The sequence below is a fragment of the Perognathus longimembris genome, chromosome 2 (genome assembly GCF_023159225.1).
Source record: "Perognathus longimembris pacificus isolate PPM17 chromosome 2, ASM2315922v1, whole genome shotgun sequence".
NCBI lineage: Eukaryota > Metazoa > Chordata > Mammalia > Rodentia > Heteromyidae > Perognathus > Perognathus longimembris.
The window spans coordinates 65,109,811-65,121,968 of NC_063162.1; the positions used below are offsets into that span (position 1 = coordinate 65,109,811).

At 46.8% G+C, this 12,158-nt stretch overlaps 1 protein-coding gene across 1 annotated transcript; it reads right to left on the bottom strand.

Moving 5' to 3' along the window:
• Positions 1-665: 665 nt before the first annotated feature.
• Purb (purine rich element binding protein B) lies at positions 666-3,264 on the bottom strand. The gene has a single exon (XM_048339372.1). It carries the CDS (start codon positions 3,152-3,154, stop codon positions 2,177-2,179), a length of 978 nt encoding a protein of 325 aa, XP_048195329.1. The 5' UTR covers positions 3,155-3,264; the 3' UTR covers positions 666-2,176.
• Between the last annotated feature and the right edge of the window lie 8,894 nt (positions 3,265-12,158).

Below are 12,158 nucleotides of genomic sequence, written 5' to 3' on the forward strand. Positions count from 1 at the left end.
TGGTACAAAATACAGTACAAGTATACGGATGTCATTAAAACATCAAAAATACTATTGCTCCCATACAATTTAGGAAACATTCTTTGCAACGGAGAAGAATTGAAAAGAAAAGCTTAAGAAAAATCTGTTTAAAAATTCTACTATGAATGATGAGAGTAGAGAAATAGTCTGAAAAGGGCACCAATGTTTGTGGCTCTTCCACTTTTTTGAACCTAAGATCAATAATATTCTGAATCATAGTCTAGTTTTTTAAAAAAGCCTAATTTTTATATACACAAGTACTTCCCTCCCTCTCAGCCACAAATACATGAAAATGACCTTTTTGTATATTACTTATTTCCCAATAAATACAAAAAGATTGTATAGATTGAATACCAAAATAAGATAATAAAAAGGATATGCAATAAATTAAAAAGGCAGCTCAAATAAAGGGCAGGCATGCAGTTAAAAAAAATACTAAGATTGTGGATGTGGGGTTACTTGCCTCCTAGTTGAGAAGGTGTCACACAAACAATACCTGAAAACTTTGGAAAGAACATTAGCTCCCATTCAATTCAAAGTTTCCTAGGTCTGTGACATTTTTAGAAATACCTTTTGATGGGGTGCGATTAACTTGATTAGTAAAAATTTCTACTGAAAATCCATTTAAAATATAGAAGAGGCGATCCTTGAAAACCCCAACTTTTATTCTTGAAAGACAGCTGGATAAACTGGCCAATGCCAGTATGTTGCAATTTCAAGATGGTATAAAAATGCTTCCAGGATATAGTCAGCATATTCACTTTCAAGTCAGTTCCATTCAGATGGATTTCAGCTTCCACCAGGTGCACTGCTTGAATTATTCATCCATCATTTGCCAACTTTGATTGTGAGGTACCAATATGATGGATCAAGTTCTTAAAAATTTATTTTAAAAGAATAAATGATGCTGGAATTCTGGACCTGAGGATCTTTAGTATTTGAACAAATCCACAGATTAAACTGAAGATGAATTAAGACTTCAGTTTTGGTTATTTCCAACTTCTCGGTGAGGATGTATATTCCATTAAAGCTCAGGCTTGTAGCCACACTGTTCCTTTTGCAGAAAATCATCAAGTTTTACTGTTTAAAATGCAGCCAACCAGTGGCTGGAACAGCCAAATTAGCCATAATTCATTGGCTCATTCATATGGTAGAGCCATAGGATCTGGTAGGATCTGGCTTTCATTCACACCAATGCCACTTCTTGGTAATGACCTCCGCCTTTAGAGATCAAGGGAAGAACTTTAGTGAGCAGCAACCCATCTACTCAAAGAGTTTGCCTTGTGCTTTATGCCTGACTTCTTGTGCCTACCTCAGCAACTCCTAATGTAAAATATCTTTTATTTTTGGAAAAAAAATTTGCCAAACTTTTAAACTATTTTAGTAATGAATTCTCTAGTTCAAGTATTGGCCTTTGAATTTTCACATCCCGGAAAACAGTTCTGCAAAGAAAAGACACGGGGCCAAGTTCCATGCAAAACCATTTTTTAAAAAAAATCCAATTTCTTTTGATTCGCTGATGGCTTCTTGAATTTTTTTTTTTTTTGCCTTGTCCATGATTGTGTAAAGCTGCATTCCTTTTCATAAACCTGGACTCTCAGGACTGGGTAACTGCAAAGGCCTCTTTCAAGAAGGCCCATGAAGATCTCCATCCAAAAGGCTAATTACAATGAATGTGAAGGGACAGACACTGCAAGGGCGAGGCCTGGAGATACTTTAGATTACCCAGGTACAACACAAATTCAATTGTTATCCACACATGGATCTGGGTAAGTCAGACGTGTTTGGGGGCCCAGACACTGGAAATCTATCCCCTTCAGGTTTATCCAGATGGGTTTAGGAACCTTGGGTGGGAAACAGAAGCTGAGACTACTGCAGGTGAGGAGATGTTGTTGTCCTCTTTGCAGGTTGCTGTCAATTTCTGGAACTTTACTGCTTTTCTCATTGTCCATGACTGTTGTCTTATGGTTATTTCTCTTAACTATATATATATATATTTATTTTATTGGTTTTTTTTCTTTTCTTTTCTCCCTCGGCGGCCTCCCGGGCTCCCTCTCCACTAGCTCACAGGGGAATGAGCAGGAATGGGAACTAGCCAGGGGTATATGGGGAGGTGGTGGCGGGGTTGGGGAGGCCGATGGGGAAAGCTGCCGTTTCAATCCTCATCCACCTCTTCGCCTTCGGACTCCTCGCCACCGCCGCTGCCCCCAGCACGGCGCTCGTAAAGCTTATCCCGCTGCCGCTCCTGGATTTCTTTCATCTCATCCGCATACCGGCAGAAGGCGCCACCAAACTTGCCCCAGGCCTTGAAGGGCACGGTGATGGCATTGCGGTAGGACGGCTTCACCTCGCTCACGCGCAGGAACACTCCGTACTTGTTGCAGCCCACGTCAAAGAAGAAACGTTTGGAGTCCACCGTAATGGAGGTGCCCTCCGGGAGTTCCCCATACAGGCCGCCTCCGGGGCCGCCGGCGCCGCCTCCCGGGCCTCCAGCCAGCTCGTCGTCCTCGCCTCCGTAGTCGTCGATGAGCTTGGCGAGCGCGTCGCGGAACTCGATGAGCCCCTGCGCGGGCAGCGCGATGGTCTGGCCGCTCTGCAGGCCGCCGGGCCCAGGGCCCGCGCCGAAGCCGCCGCCGCCGCGGTTGACGGTCTGGCGGATGCGCAGGAAGCGGCCGCGCTGGTTCTCCTTGAGATCCAGGTAGTACTTGCGGTTCTCGCGCACCAGGAACTCGCTCTTGAGCGCGCGCCGCGGCCCGCCGCCCTCCTCGGCGCCCGCCGCCAGCTGCTCGGGGCTGCTGGGGCCCAGCTGCGCGTAGTGCTCGATGAAGTCGCCCAGCGAGTCGCGGAACTCGGCCGCCACCGCCATGGACAGCGTGAGGCGGCTCTTGGAGCCGCCCGCGCCCACCTCAGCGATCTTCAGGAAGCGGCCCTTGGCGTTCTGCTTCACGTCCAGGTAGAAGCGCTTGTTCTGGATGTCCAGCCGCTTCGAAGCCAGCTCCTGCGTCTCCTGTTCGCCGCCACCGCGGGGCGCGGGCTGGAAACCACCCTGCCCGCCGCCGCCGCCGCCGCCGCCGCTGCCGCCGCCGCCGCCGCTGCCGCCGCCGCGCTCACTGCCGCTGTCGCCGTCCGCCATCTTCTCGGCTGCCGCCTCGCCGCCGCCCGCTGTGCTCGCGCCCCCGCCCTCCGCCCTGCGGCTCGCGCTCCGGGGCCCCCCAGCCTCGCCCGCCGGCTCCTCACGCGCTCCCGCCGCTCATCGCCGGCCGCCGCCGCCGCCCCCCATCGCCTCCGGGCCCCGCCCCCACGGCTTCCGCGCTGTCCGGCTCGCTTCCGGCGCGCAGCTTCCCGTGACGTCGCCCCGCCCCACCCGCTGCGACCTCGCGGCCGGAAGAGTCGCTCGCCACGGCGGCTGGCGCGGAGGTGACGTCATTGGCGGCGCCCCGGCAGGCGGCGTGGTGCGGGCGGCCCCTTTTCATCCGCTGGTGCCGCTTTCCCGTACCGTTCCGAATTCGTATCTTTCCTTCCTACAGAGGCCTAGGGGCACCCGTCTGCCCTCTTGGGCTGAGGAATGGGACGGCCCCAGGCTGCGTCCCCTCGGGCGACCGGGTGAATAGTACTGGGGAGCACCCGGAAGTGGGGAGTTGAGCGGCACCGAACGTGGGGCTTACGGGAGACGGAGGGGCCCGGGATTTGGGCTTAGTGTCCACGGCCGGCGACGGAGTGCGGGAGGACCCGGGCCCTGCCCTGTGCACGCGTGCCTGAGGAGTACCAGATACCACATTGCAGGGTGGGCCGGAACAGGGAAGGCCGTCTGCAGTCGGGGATCATCATTCATGATCCGGTTCACCTTTTTTTTTTTTTTTTTTTTTTGGCTGGTCCTGGGGCTTGAAGTCATGGCCTGGACACTGTCCCTGAGCTTTATCTGCTCGGGGCTGGCATTCTACCCCTTGAGTCACAGCATCACTTCTAGCCTTTTTCTGAGTAGTTTGTTGGAGATAAGAGTCTAGATTCACATTTTGCAAAAACAAAAACAAAACCCCAAAACCCAAAACACATTGAGAATACTTAGAGGATGGCTTGGCTTGCAATGGGGTTTGATTTTAGATCCATTGCTCAAGTCAACGAGCTGCTGCGGTCTTCCTACCTACTGGCCACATTAAAGGCTTAGTGAATCGACTCTGCTCACCTTTCAAGTTTCAAGTTTTTGTGCGTTTGTTGCTGTGAGAGACAATGTTGGAATAGCATTAAAAACTGTAGGAACCAGCTGGCTGCGGGTGGCTCACACCTGTAAACCTATCTACTCAAGAGGCTGACATCTGAGGATCGCAGTTCAAAGCCAGCCCGGGCAGGACACTCCATGAGACTCTTAACTCCAATTAGCCACCAGAAAACCGGAAGTGGTGCCGTGGCTCAAAGTGTTCAAGAGTTAGCCAAAGAACTCAGGAAAAACGCCCAGGCCCAGCGTTTAAGCCCCATGACCCACAAACAAATGGTTGGCACTGAAATTTTCGCTGTCTGGATTTGAATCTAAGTCTTATTAAGTTCCTCCGAAGTTTCCTGATCTTGAATCTGTAAGTTTTGTCAAAGGGTGGTTGTGTTCACAATATAGGAAGAACAAGAACACTTCAAACTCAATTAAAAAAAAAAGTAAGCTGGTCGCCTGTGGCTCTTACTTGTAATCTTACCAAATTGGGAGGCTGAGATCGATCTTGAGGATCACAGTTCCAAGCCAGCCCAGGCAGGAAAGTCTGAGGCTCATCTCCAATAACTACAAAAAAAAAAAAAAAAAAAAAGCCAGAAGTGGAGCTGTGGCTCAAGTGGTAGAGTGCTAACCTTGAGCAAAATTGCTCAGGAACAGCGCCCAGGCCCTGAGTTTAAGCCCCACAACCGACAAAAAAAAAAAAAAAACAGGTAAAGGGCTTGTATTTGCAGTTTAGGTACTGTCCCTGAGCTCTTTTTGCTTAAGCCTAGTGCTCTACCACTTTGAGCCACAGTACCACTTCTGGATTTCTTCTAGTGGTTAAATGGTGATAAGAGTGTCATGGATTTTCCTGCCTGGGCTGGTTTTTTGTTGTTGTTTTGCCAGTCCTTGGCCTTGGACTCAGGGCCTGAGCACTGTCCCTGGCTTCTTTTTTGCTCAAGGCTAGCACTCAGCTACTTGAGCCACAGCGCCACTTCCTGTATATATGGTGCTGGGGAATTGAACCCAGGGCTTCATGTGTACGAGGCAAAGACTCTTGCCACTAGGGCATATTCCCAGCCCCCTGGGCTGGTTTTGAACCATGATCTTCAGCTCTCAGCCTCCTGACTAGTACCCAGCAAGTAAAGTCTTTTTTTCTTTTCTTTTTCCTTTTGCAGTCCTGGGGCTTGAATTCAGGGCCTGGGCTCTATCCCTGAGCCTCTCTGCTCAAGGCTAGTGTTCTACCACTTGAGGCACAGTGCCATTTCCAGTGTTTTCTGTAGGAGTTGATCCCAGGGCTTCATGCATATTAGTCAAGCATTCTACCACCAAGCCACGTTCCTAGCCCCAAGTAGAGGTTTTTAACAGACACTTCACCCCAGAAGATAGTCATTGATAAGAACATGAAACAAGCTAGCCAAGTGCCTCAAGTGATACAGTCCTTGCTTAAGGCCCCAAATTCATACCACAGAAAGAAAGACAAGTTCCTATACTTACCCCATATTTTAAAAAAATGAAATAATGCTCAACATCATTTGTTATCTGTGAATCAGGAAGTTAAAATCACAAGAAAATATTAGTAAACACTAGAATGGCTAAAAATAGACTGACATCAAGTGTTGGCAAACTATGGAGAAAGTGGCGCATTTACTGCTAATGGGTATACAAAATGTTGTAAACACTTTGGAAAACAGCTTAGATGTTTCCTTTTTTTTTTTTTTTTTTTTTTGCCAGTTCTGGGGCTTGGACTCAGGGCTTGAGCACTGTCCCTGGCTTCTTTTTGCTCAAGGCTAGCACTCTGCCACTTGAGCCACAGTGCCACTTCTGGCCTTTTCTACATATGTGGTGCTGAGGAATCGAACCCAGGGCTTCATATATACGAGGCAAGCACTCTTGCCACTAGGCCATATTCCCAGCCCCAGATGCTTCCATTTCTTCAATTGACACAGTAACTAAGGTGCTATGTGATGTTTTTGTATATGTAAAAATGATATTACTCAGTATTTTTGCGTGTATTTGCCAGTACTGGGGCTTTAACGCAGGGCTTCATGTTCTCCCTTAGCTTTTTCACTGAAGGTTGGTACTCTACCACTTGACTCACAGCACCATGTAGAGCATTTTGTTAGTTAATTGCAATTAAGAGTGTCCTGGATTTTTCTGCCTGGGCTGGCTTCAAACCATGATCCTCAAATCTCAGCCTCCTGAGTAGCTAGGATTACAGGTGTGAGTCACCAACACCCAGTGATTGTAGGCAATTTCTTTTTTTTTGGCCAGTCCTGGGGCTTGGACTCAGGGCCTGAGCACTGTCCCTGGTTTCTTTTTGCTCAAGGCTAGCACTCTGCCACTTGAGCCACAATGCCACTTCTGGCCATTTTCTGTATATGTGGTGCTGGGGAATTGAACCCAGGGCCTCATGGATACGAGGCAAGCACTCTTGCCACTAGGCCATATCCCCAGCCCCAGTAGGCAATTTCTTTTTATCTTCCCTCCCCCCCCCCCCGTCCATGGGGCTTGATCTCTGAGTGTGGGTGCTGTCCCTAAGCTCTTCAGCTCAAGGCTAGCACTCTACCACTTGAGCCAGAGCTCCACTTCTGGTTTTCTAGTGGTTAATTGGAGATAAGAGTCTCATGGACTTTCTTGCCTGGGCTGGCTTTGAACCTCTATCCTCAGATCTCAGCCTCTTGAGTAGCTAGGATTACAGGTGTGAGCCACAGGCACCTGGCTGACAATTTCTTAATATGTACTTACCATAAAGCCCATCTGTTCTACTGCTAGTTATTTATCAATGTGAAGTGAAAGTATGTTCATACAGAATATGCTATGTGGCTTTTATATAAAAGGACTGGGCCTGGACATAGAGGAAGGGGTAGGTTGAAAAGAGTACCAGGGAACATTTATGGGTAATGGGAATACTCCATCATTTATTTGTGGCAGTGGTTTCAAGAATGTGCCAACAGGGGCTGGGGATATGGCCTAGTGGCAAGAGTGCTTGCCTCATATCCATGAGGCCCTGGGTTCAATTCCCCAGCACCACATATGCAGAAAATGGCCAGAAGTGGCGCTGTGGCTCAAGTGGCAGAGTACTAGCCTTGAGCAAAAAGAAGCCAGGGATAGTGCTCAGGCCCTGAGTCCAAGCCCCAGGACTGGCCAAAAAAAAAAAAAAAAAAAAAAGAATGTGCCAACACTAGTGGAATCCTTTAGTTTATTGTAAGAGAGATTAGTCCTCCACACAATTAGTAGTTGTTTTTTGAATAGAATTGTTGCACATAATCCTTGAGAGTTTATTGAGTAACCCTTGAAGATGTTTAGGGTAATGCCTAAGTTATAGTGAGTGCACCCCCAATAAATGTGGACATTAGGGTGAGTTCAGAAGAGGGGTGGAGATCAGGTTTCATAGCATCCAGCTGTACACAGAGTGGATTATATGACAGAATTCTAGGAGATGGGAAGTAAAAGTTTGAGCCTTGAACATTTCCAAGCTTAGAGAGGATTTTGACATTTCAAATTGCTAAGAAAGAAATGCATGGTTTGGTAACAAATAGATTTTTGTTTTGTTTTGTTTTGTTCCATGGGGCTTTAACTCAGGGCCTGGATGCTGTCCCTGAACTTTATCACTCAAGGCTAACACTCTACCACTTGAGCCAGAGTGCCACTGCCAGTTTTCTGGTGGTTAATTTGAGATAAGCATCTCACAGCATTCCCTGCCCCGGTAGCTTCATACTGAGATCCTCCACATCTCAGCCTCCTCAGTAGCTAGGATTACAGGAGTGTGCCACCAGCTCCTGGCTTCAAATTTTCAATAATTGCAAATAATTTTACATCTATCTATCTATCTATTTCTTTCTTTCTTTCTTCTTTCTTTCTTTCTTTCTTTCTTTCTTTCTTTCTTTCTTTCTTTCTTTCTTTCTTTCTTTCTTTCTCTTTTCCTCTTAATTTCCTTCCTTCCTCCCTCCCTCACTCCTTCCCTTCCTTCCTTTCTTCTCTCTCCCTCCTCTCTCCCTCCTCCCTCCCTCCCTCCCTCCCTCCCTCCCTCCCTCCCTCCCTCCCTCCCTTTCTTGGTCCTGGTCATGAAATCAGGGCCTGGGTGCTATCCCTGAGCTTTTTGTGTGCTTCCACTCAACTGTACCACCATTTCTGCCATTTTTTTTTGTGGTCAACTGGAGATAGTCTCAGAGATCTTCATGCCCAGGCTGACTTTAAAACACAATTCTTAGATTTTTAACCTTCTGAATAGCTAGGATTATAGGCATGAGCCATTGGCACCTGGGTTTTGAGACTTTTTATGTTTTTTTTAAAAACATGATGAAATAAATATATGACTACATTTTTATTTATAACTCTAGTTTATCTGGAATGTACTTTTATGTATAGTATGACGTGAAGAATCTAAAAAATTTCCTTTAAATGATTACACATTTGTCCCTGTACTATTTATTGAATAATCCTTCAAGGATGGATCTTAACAGGTGGACATGATAAGGTCAGGTTATTTTTTGTTACTGGATGAGAAATGATGGTGAGAAGTGCCAGTTTGGCTGGAGTCCAGTGGGTGGTGAAAAATGGACTCAAAACAGCTGGCTAGACTTGTGAACCTCCAGAGTTGGGAGCAGGGAAATTGGGCTCTATTTAAAAGTGAATAGGCCAAGTGCCTGGGGCTCACTGTAATCCTGGTTAATCAGGAGGCTGAGATTTCAGGACAGGTGCCAGGCTGCGCACAAAAGCCTGTGAAATTCTTTTTTTTAATTAAATTTTATTGACAAGGTGATGTACAGAGCGGATATAGCTACATAATAAGGTAGTGAATACATTTCTTGTCATATTTATTATACCCTCCCTCATTTTTCTTTCCTTTCCCTAGTTCAGGTACGCATATATACAATATCCAGTGTGAAATTCTTATCTCAACCACCAGAAAGCCAGAAGTGGAGCTCTGGCTTAAATGGTAGTGTGCTAGCCTTGAGCAAAAAGGCTTAGGGTTGCTGGGCACTGGTGGCTCACACCTGTAATCCTAGCTACTCAGGATGCTGAGATCTGAGGATCATGATTCTAAGCCAGCCCTGGCAGGAAAGGCCATGAGACTCATCTCCAATGACCAGAAATCTCCAAAACCAGAAGTAGAGCTTTGGCTCAAAATGGTAGAACACTAGTCATGAGCAGAAAAAACTCAGGGACAGTGCCCAGGCTCTTAGCTCTAAGACCAGAAAAAAAAAAAAAAAAAAAAAAAAAAACCCAAAACACCCAAATGAATAGGAGCCAGGCACCAGTGGCTCAAAATTGAACTAAAAAAAGTTTCTGCACAGCAAAAGATATAGTTACTAAGCTAAAATGACAGCCTGCAGGGCTGGGAATGTAGCTTAGTGGTAGAGTGCTTGCCTAGCATGCACAAAGCCCTGGGTTCGATTCCTCAGGACCACATATATAGAAAAAAGCTGGAAGTGGTGCTGTGGCTCAAGAGGTAGAGTGCTAGACTTGAGCAAAAAGAAGACAGTGACAGTGCTCAGGCCCTGAGTTCAAACCCCAGAACTAGGGGGGAAAAAAAGAGCCTGCATAACAGGATATCTTTACTAGGTATAAATTCAACAAGGGCCTCGTATTGCGAATATACAAGGAGCTTTTAAAAAAAAACCCACCTCAAATCAATAGCTAAATTAATAAATGGGCAAAATAGCTACATGTTTTCTCAGAAGAAATGAAAATGGCCAATAAACACACGAGGAAAAGCTATCCCTAGGCATAAAGGAAATGCAAATCAAAGTAGTATTGAGATTCCATCTCACCACAGTAAGATTGGCTGTTATCAAGAATACAAACAGGGCTGGGGATATGGCCTAGTGGCAAGAGTGCTTGCCTTGTATACTTGAGGCCCTGGGTTCAATTCCCCAGCACCACATATACAGAAAATGGCCAGAAGTGGCGCTTTGGTTCAAATGGCAGAGTGCTAGCCTTGAGCAAAAAGAAGCCAGGGACAGTGCTCAGGCCCTGAGTCCAAGGCCCAGGACTGGCAAAAAACAAACAAACAAACAAAAAAACAGAAAAAAAAAAGAATACAAACAGGGAATATGGCCTAGTGGTAAAGTGCTTACCTCATATACATGAAACCCTGGGTTTGATTCCTCAGTACCACATATATAGAAAAAGCTGGAAGTGGCACTGTGGCTCAAGTGGTAGAGTGCTAGCCTTAAGCTGAAGCGTTCAAGCACCCAGAGTTCAAGTCCCACAACTGACAAAAAAAAAAAAAAAAGACTCAAACTTGGTACCTGACACTTTTGCTCATTAACTAGCATTCTAACAACTGAGCCATGCCTCCAATCCCCAGTTTAGTCTTTTGAGGAAGCTCCAAATTGCCTTCCAGAATGTTTGGACTAGGGCTGGGGATATGGCCATGAGGCCCTGGGTTCGATTCCCCAGCACCACATATACAGAAAACGGCCAGAAGTGGCGCTGTGGCTCAAGTGGCAGAGTGCTAGCCTTGAGCAAAAGGAAGCCAGGGACAGTGCTCAGGCCCTGAGTCCAAGGCCTAGGACTGGCCAAAAAAAAAAAAACAAAACCAAAACAGAATGTTTGGACTAGTTTACATTCCCACAAACAGTGTAACAGCCCCTCCCCCATATCCACAGTGCCACTTCCTTCTTTTTGGGGGTTAATTGGAGATAAGAATCTCATAGACTTTCCTGCTGGGGATGGCTTTGAAACAAGGATCCTCACATCTCAGCCTCCTGAGTAGCTAGGATTACAGGCCTGAACCACCTGCACCAGGCTTGAGTCATGTTTTTTAAACCTAAAACAAAACAAAGATATCAGCATCCTGAGTAGCTAGAGTTACAGGCCTGAGCCACCAGCACCAAGCTTATAAACATTTTGTTGTTGGTGGTGGTTGTGGGGCTTAAACTCAGGGTCTGATCTGTTTCATTCACTTTGAACCACAGGGCCACCTCCAGTTTTCTGGTAGTTAATTGGAGATAAGATATTACAAGAAATGTATTCACTGTCTTATTATGTAACTGTACCCCTTTTGCACAACACCTTGTCAACAAAATTTAATTAATAAAATAAAATAGTCTCATGGACTTTCTGCCCTGGCTGGCTTTGAACTACGATCCGCTGATCTCAGCCTTCTGAGTCCAAGCCCAGGACTAGAAAAACAAAAAAGAAAGAAAAGAAAAGAAAGAAAGAAAGAAAGAAAGAAAGAAAGAGAAAGAAAGAAGGAAAGAAAGAAAGAAAGAAAGAAAGAAAGAAAGAAAGAAAGAAAGAAAGAAAGAAAGAAAGAGGGGCTGGGAATATGGCCTAGTGGCAAGAGCACTTGCCTCGTATACATGAAGCCCTGAGTTCAATTCCCCAGCACCACATATATAGAAAATGGCCAGAAGTGGCGCTGTGGCTCAAGTGGTAGAGTTCTAGCCTTGAGCAAAAAGAAGCCAGAGACAGTGCTCAGGCCCTGAGTCCAAGGCCCAGGACTGGCAAAAAAAAGAAAAAGAAAAAAAATGAAGCAAAGGATGGAAATGGGCAATGTGATGGGGGACGCAGGTCCTGTTTGTCACACAGACGTGAGGAGCAGGCTGTGGAGGACTCAAGACAGAAATCCCTAAGTGAGTCCTGCAGCAGGTATGGGGGATGGGCATCCAGTAATGGGAATAGGGAGAGGCGCCTCTGTGGCAGGAAGATAGCTGGTGCACTTGTTGCTAGAAGCATAACAGTGAGACCACACACCAAGGAGGAGGTTGTGCTGCGCAGCCTTGGTGGCCAGGGCCGGGCAGGGAAGAAGCAGGGTGGCCTGAATGCACTCATCCCTGAGGACCATGGAGGCTAGGTTGTGGGTGACAGGTGGCAATGGCTTTGCCAGAATATGAGAGAGTGGGGGGAGGGAGGGAGGGTGGAAGGGAAGGAGGGAGAAAGAGAGTGGGGGGGCAGGGACAAATAGAGGGATGACCTCAGATGGCTAGACCTGGCAGAGCCACACTGG

Excerpts from the sequence above, each read along its gene's own strand:
- Purb (XM_048339372.1), bottom strand. The coding sequence starts at position 3,154 with ATGGCGGACGGCGACAGCGGCAGTGAGCGCGGCGGCGGCAGCGGCGGC.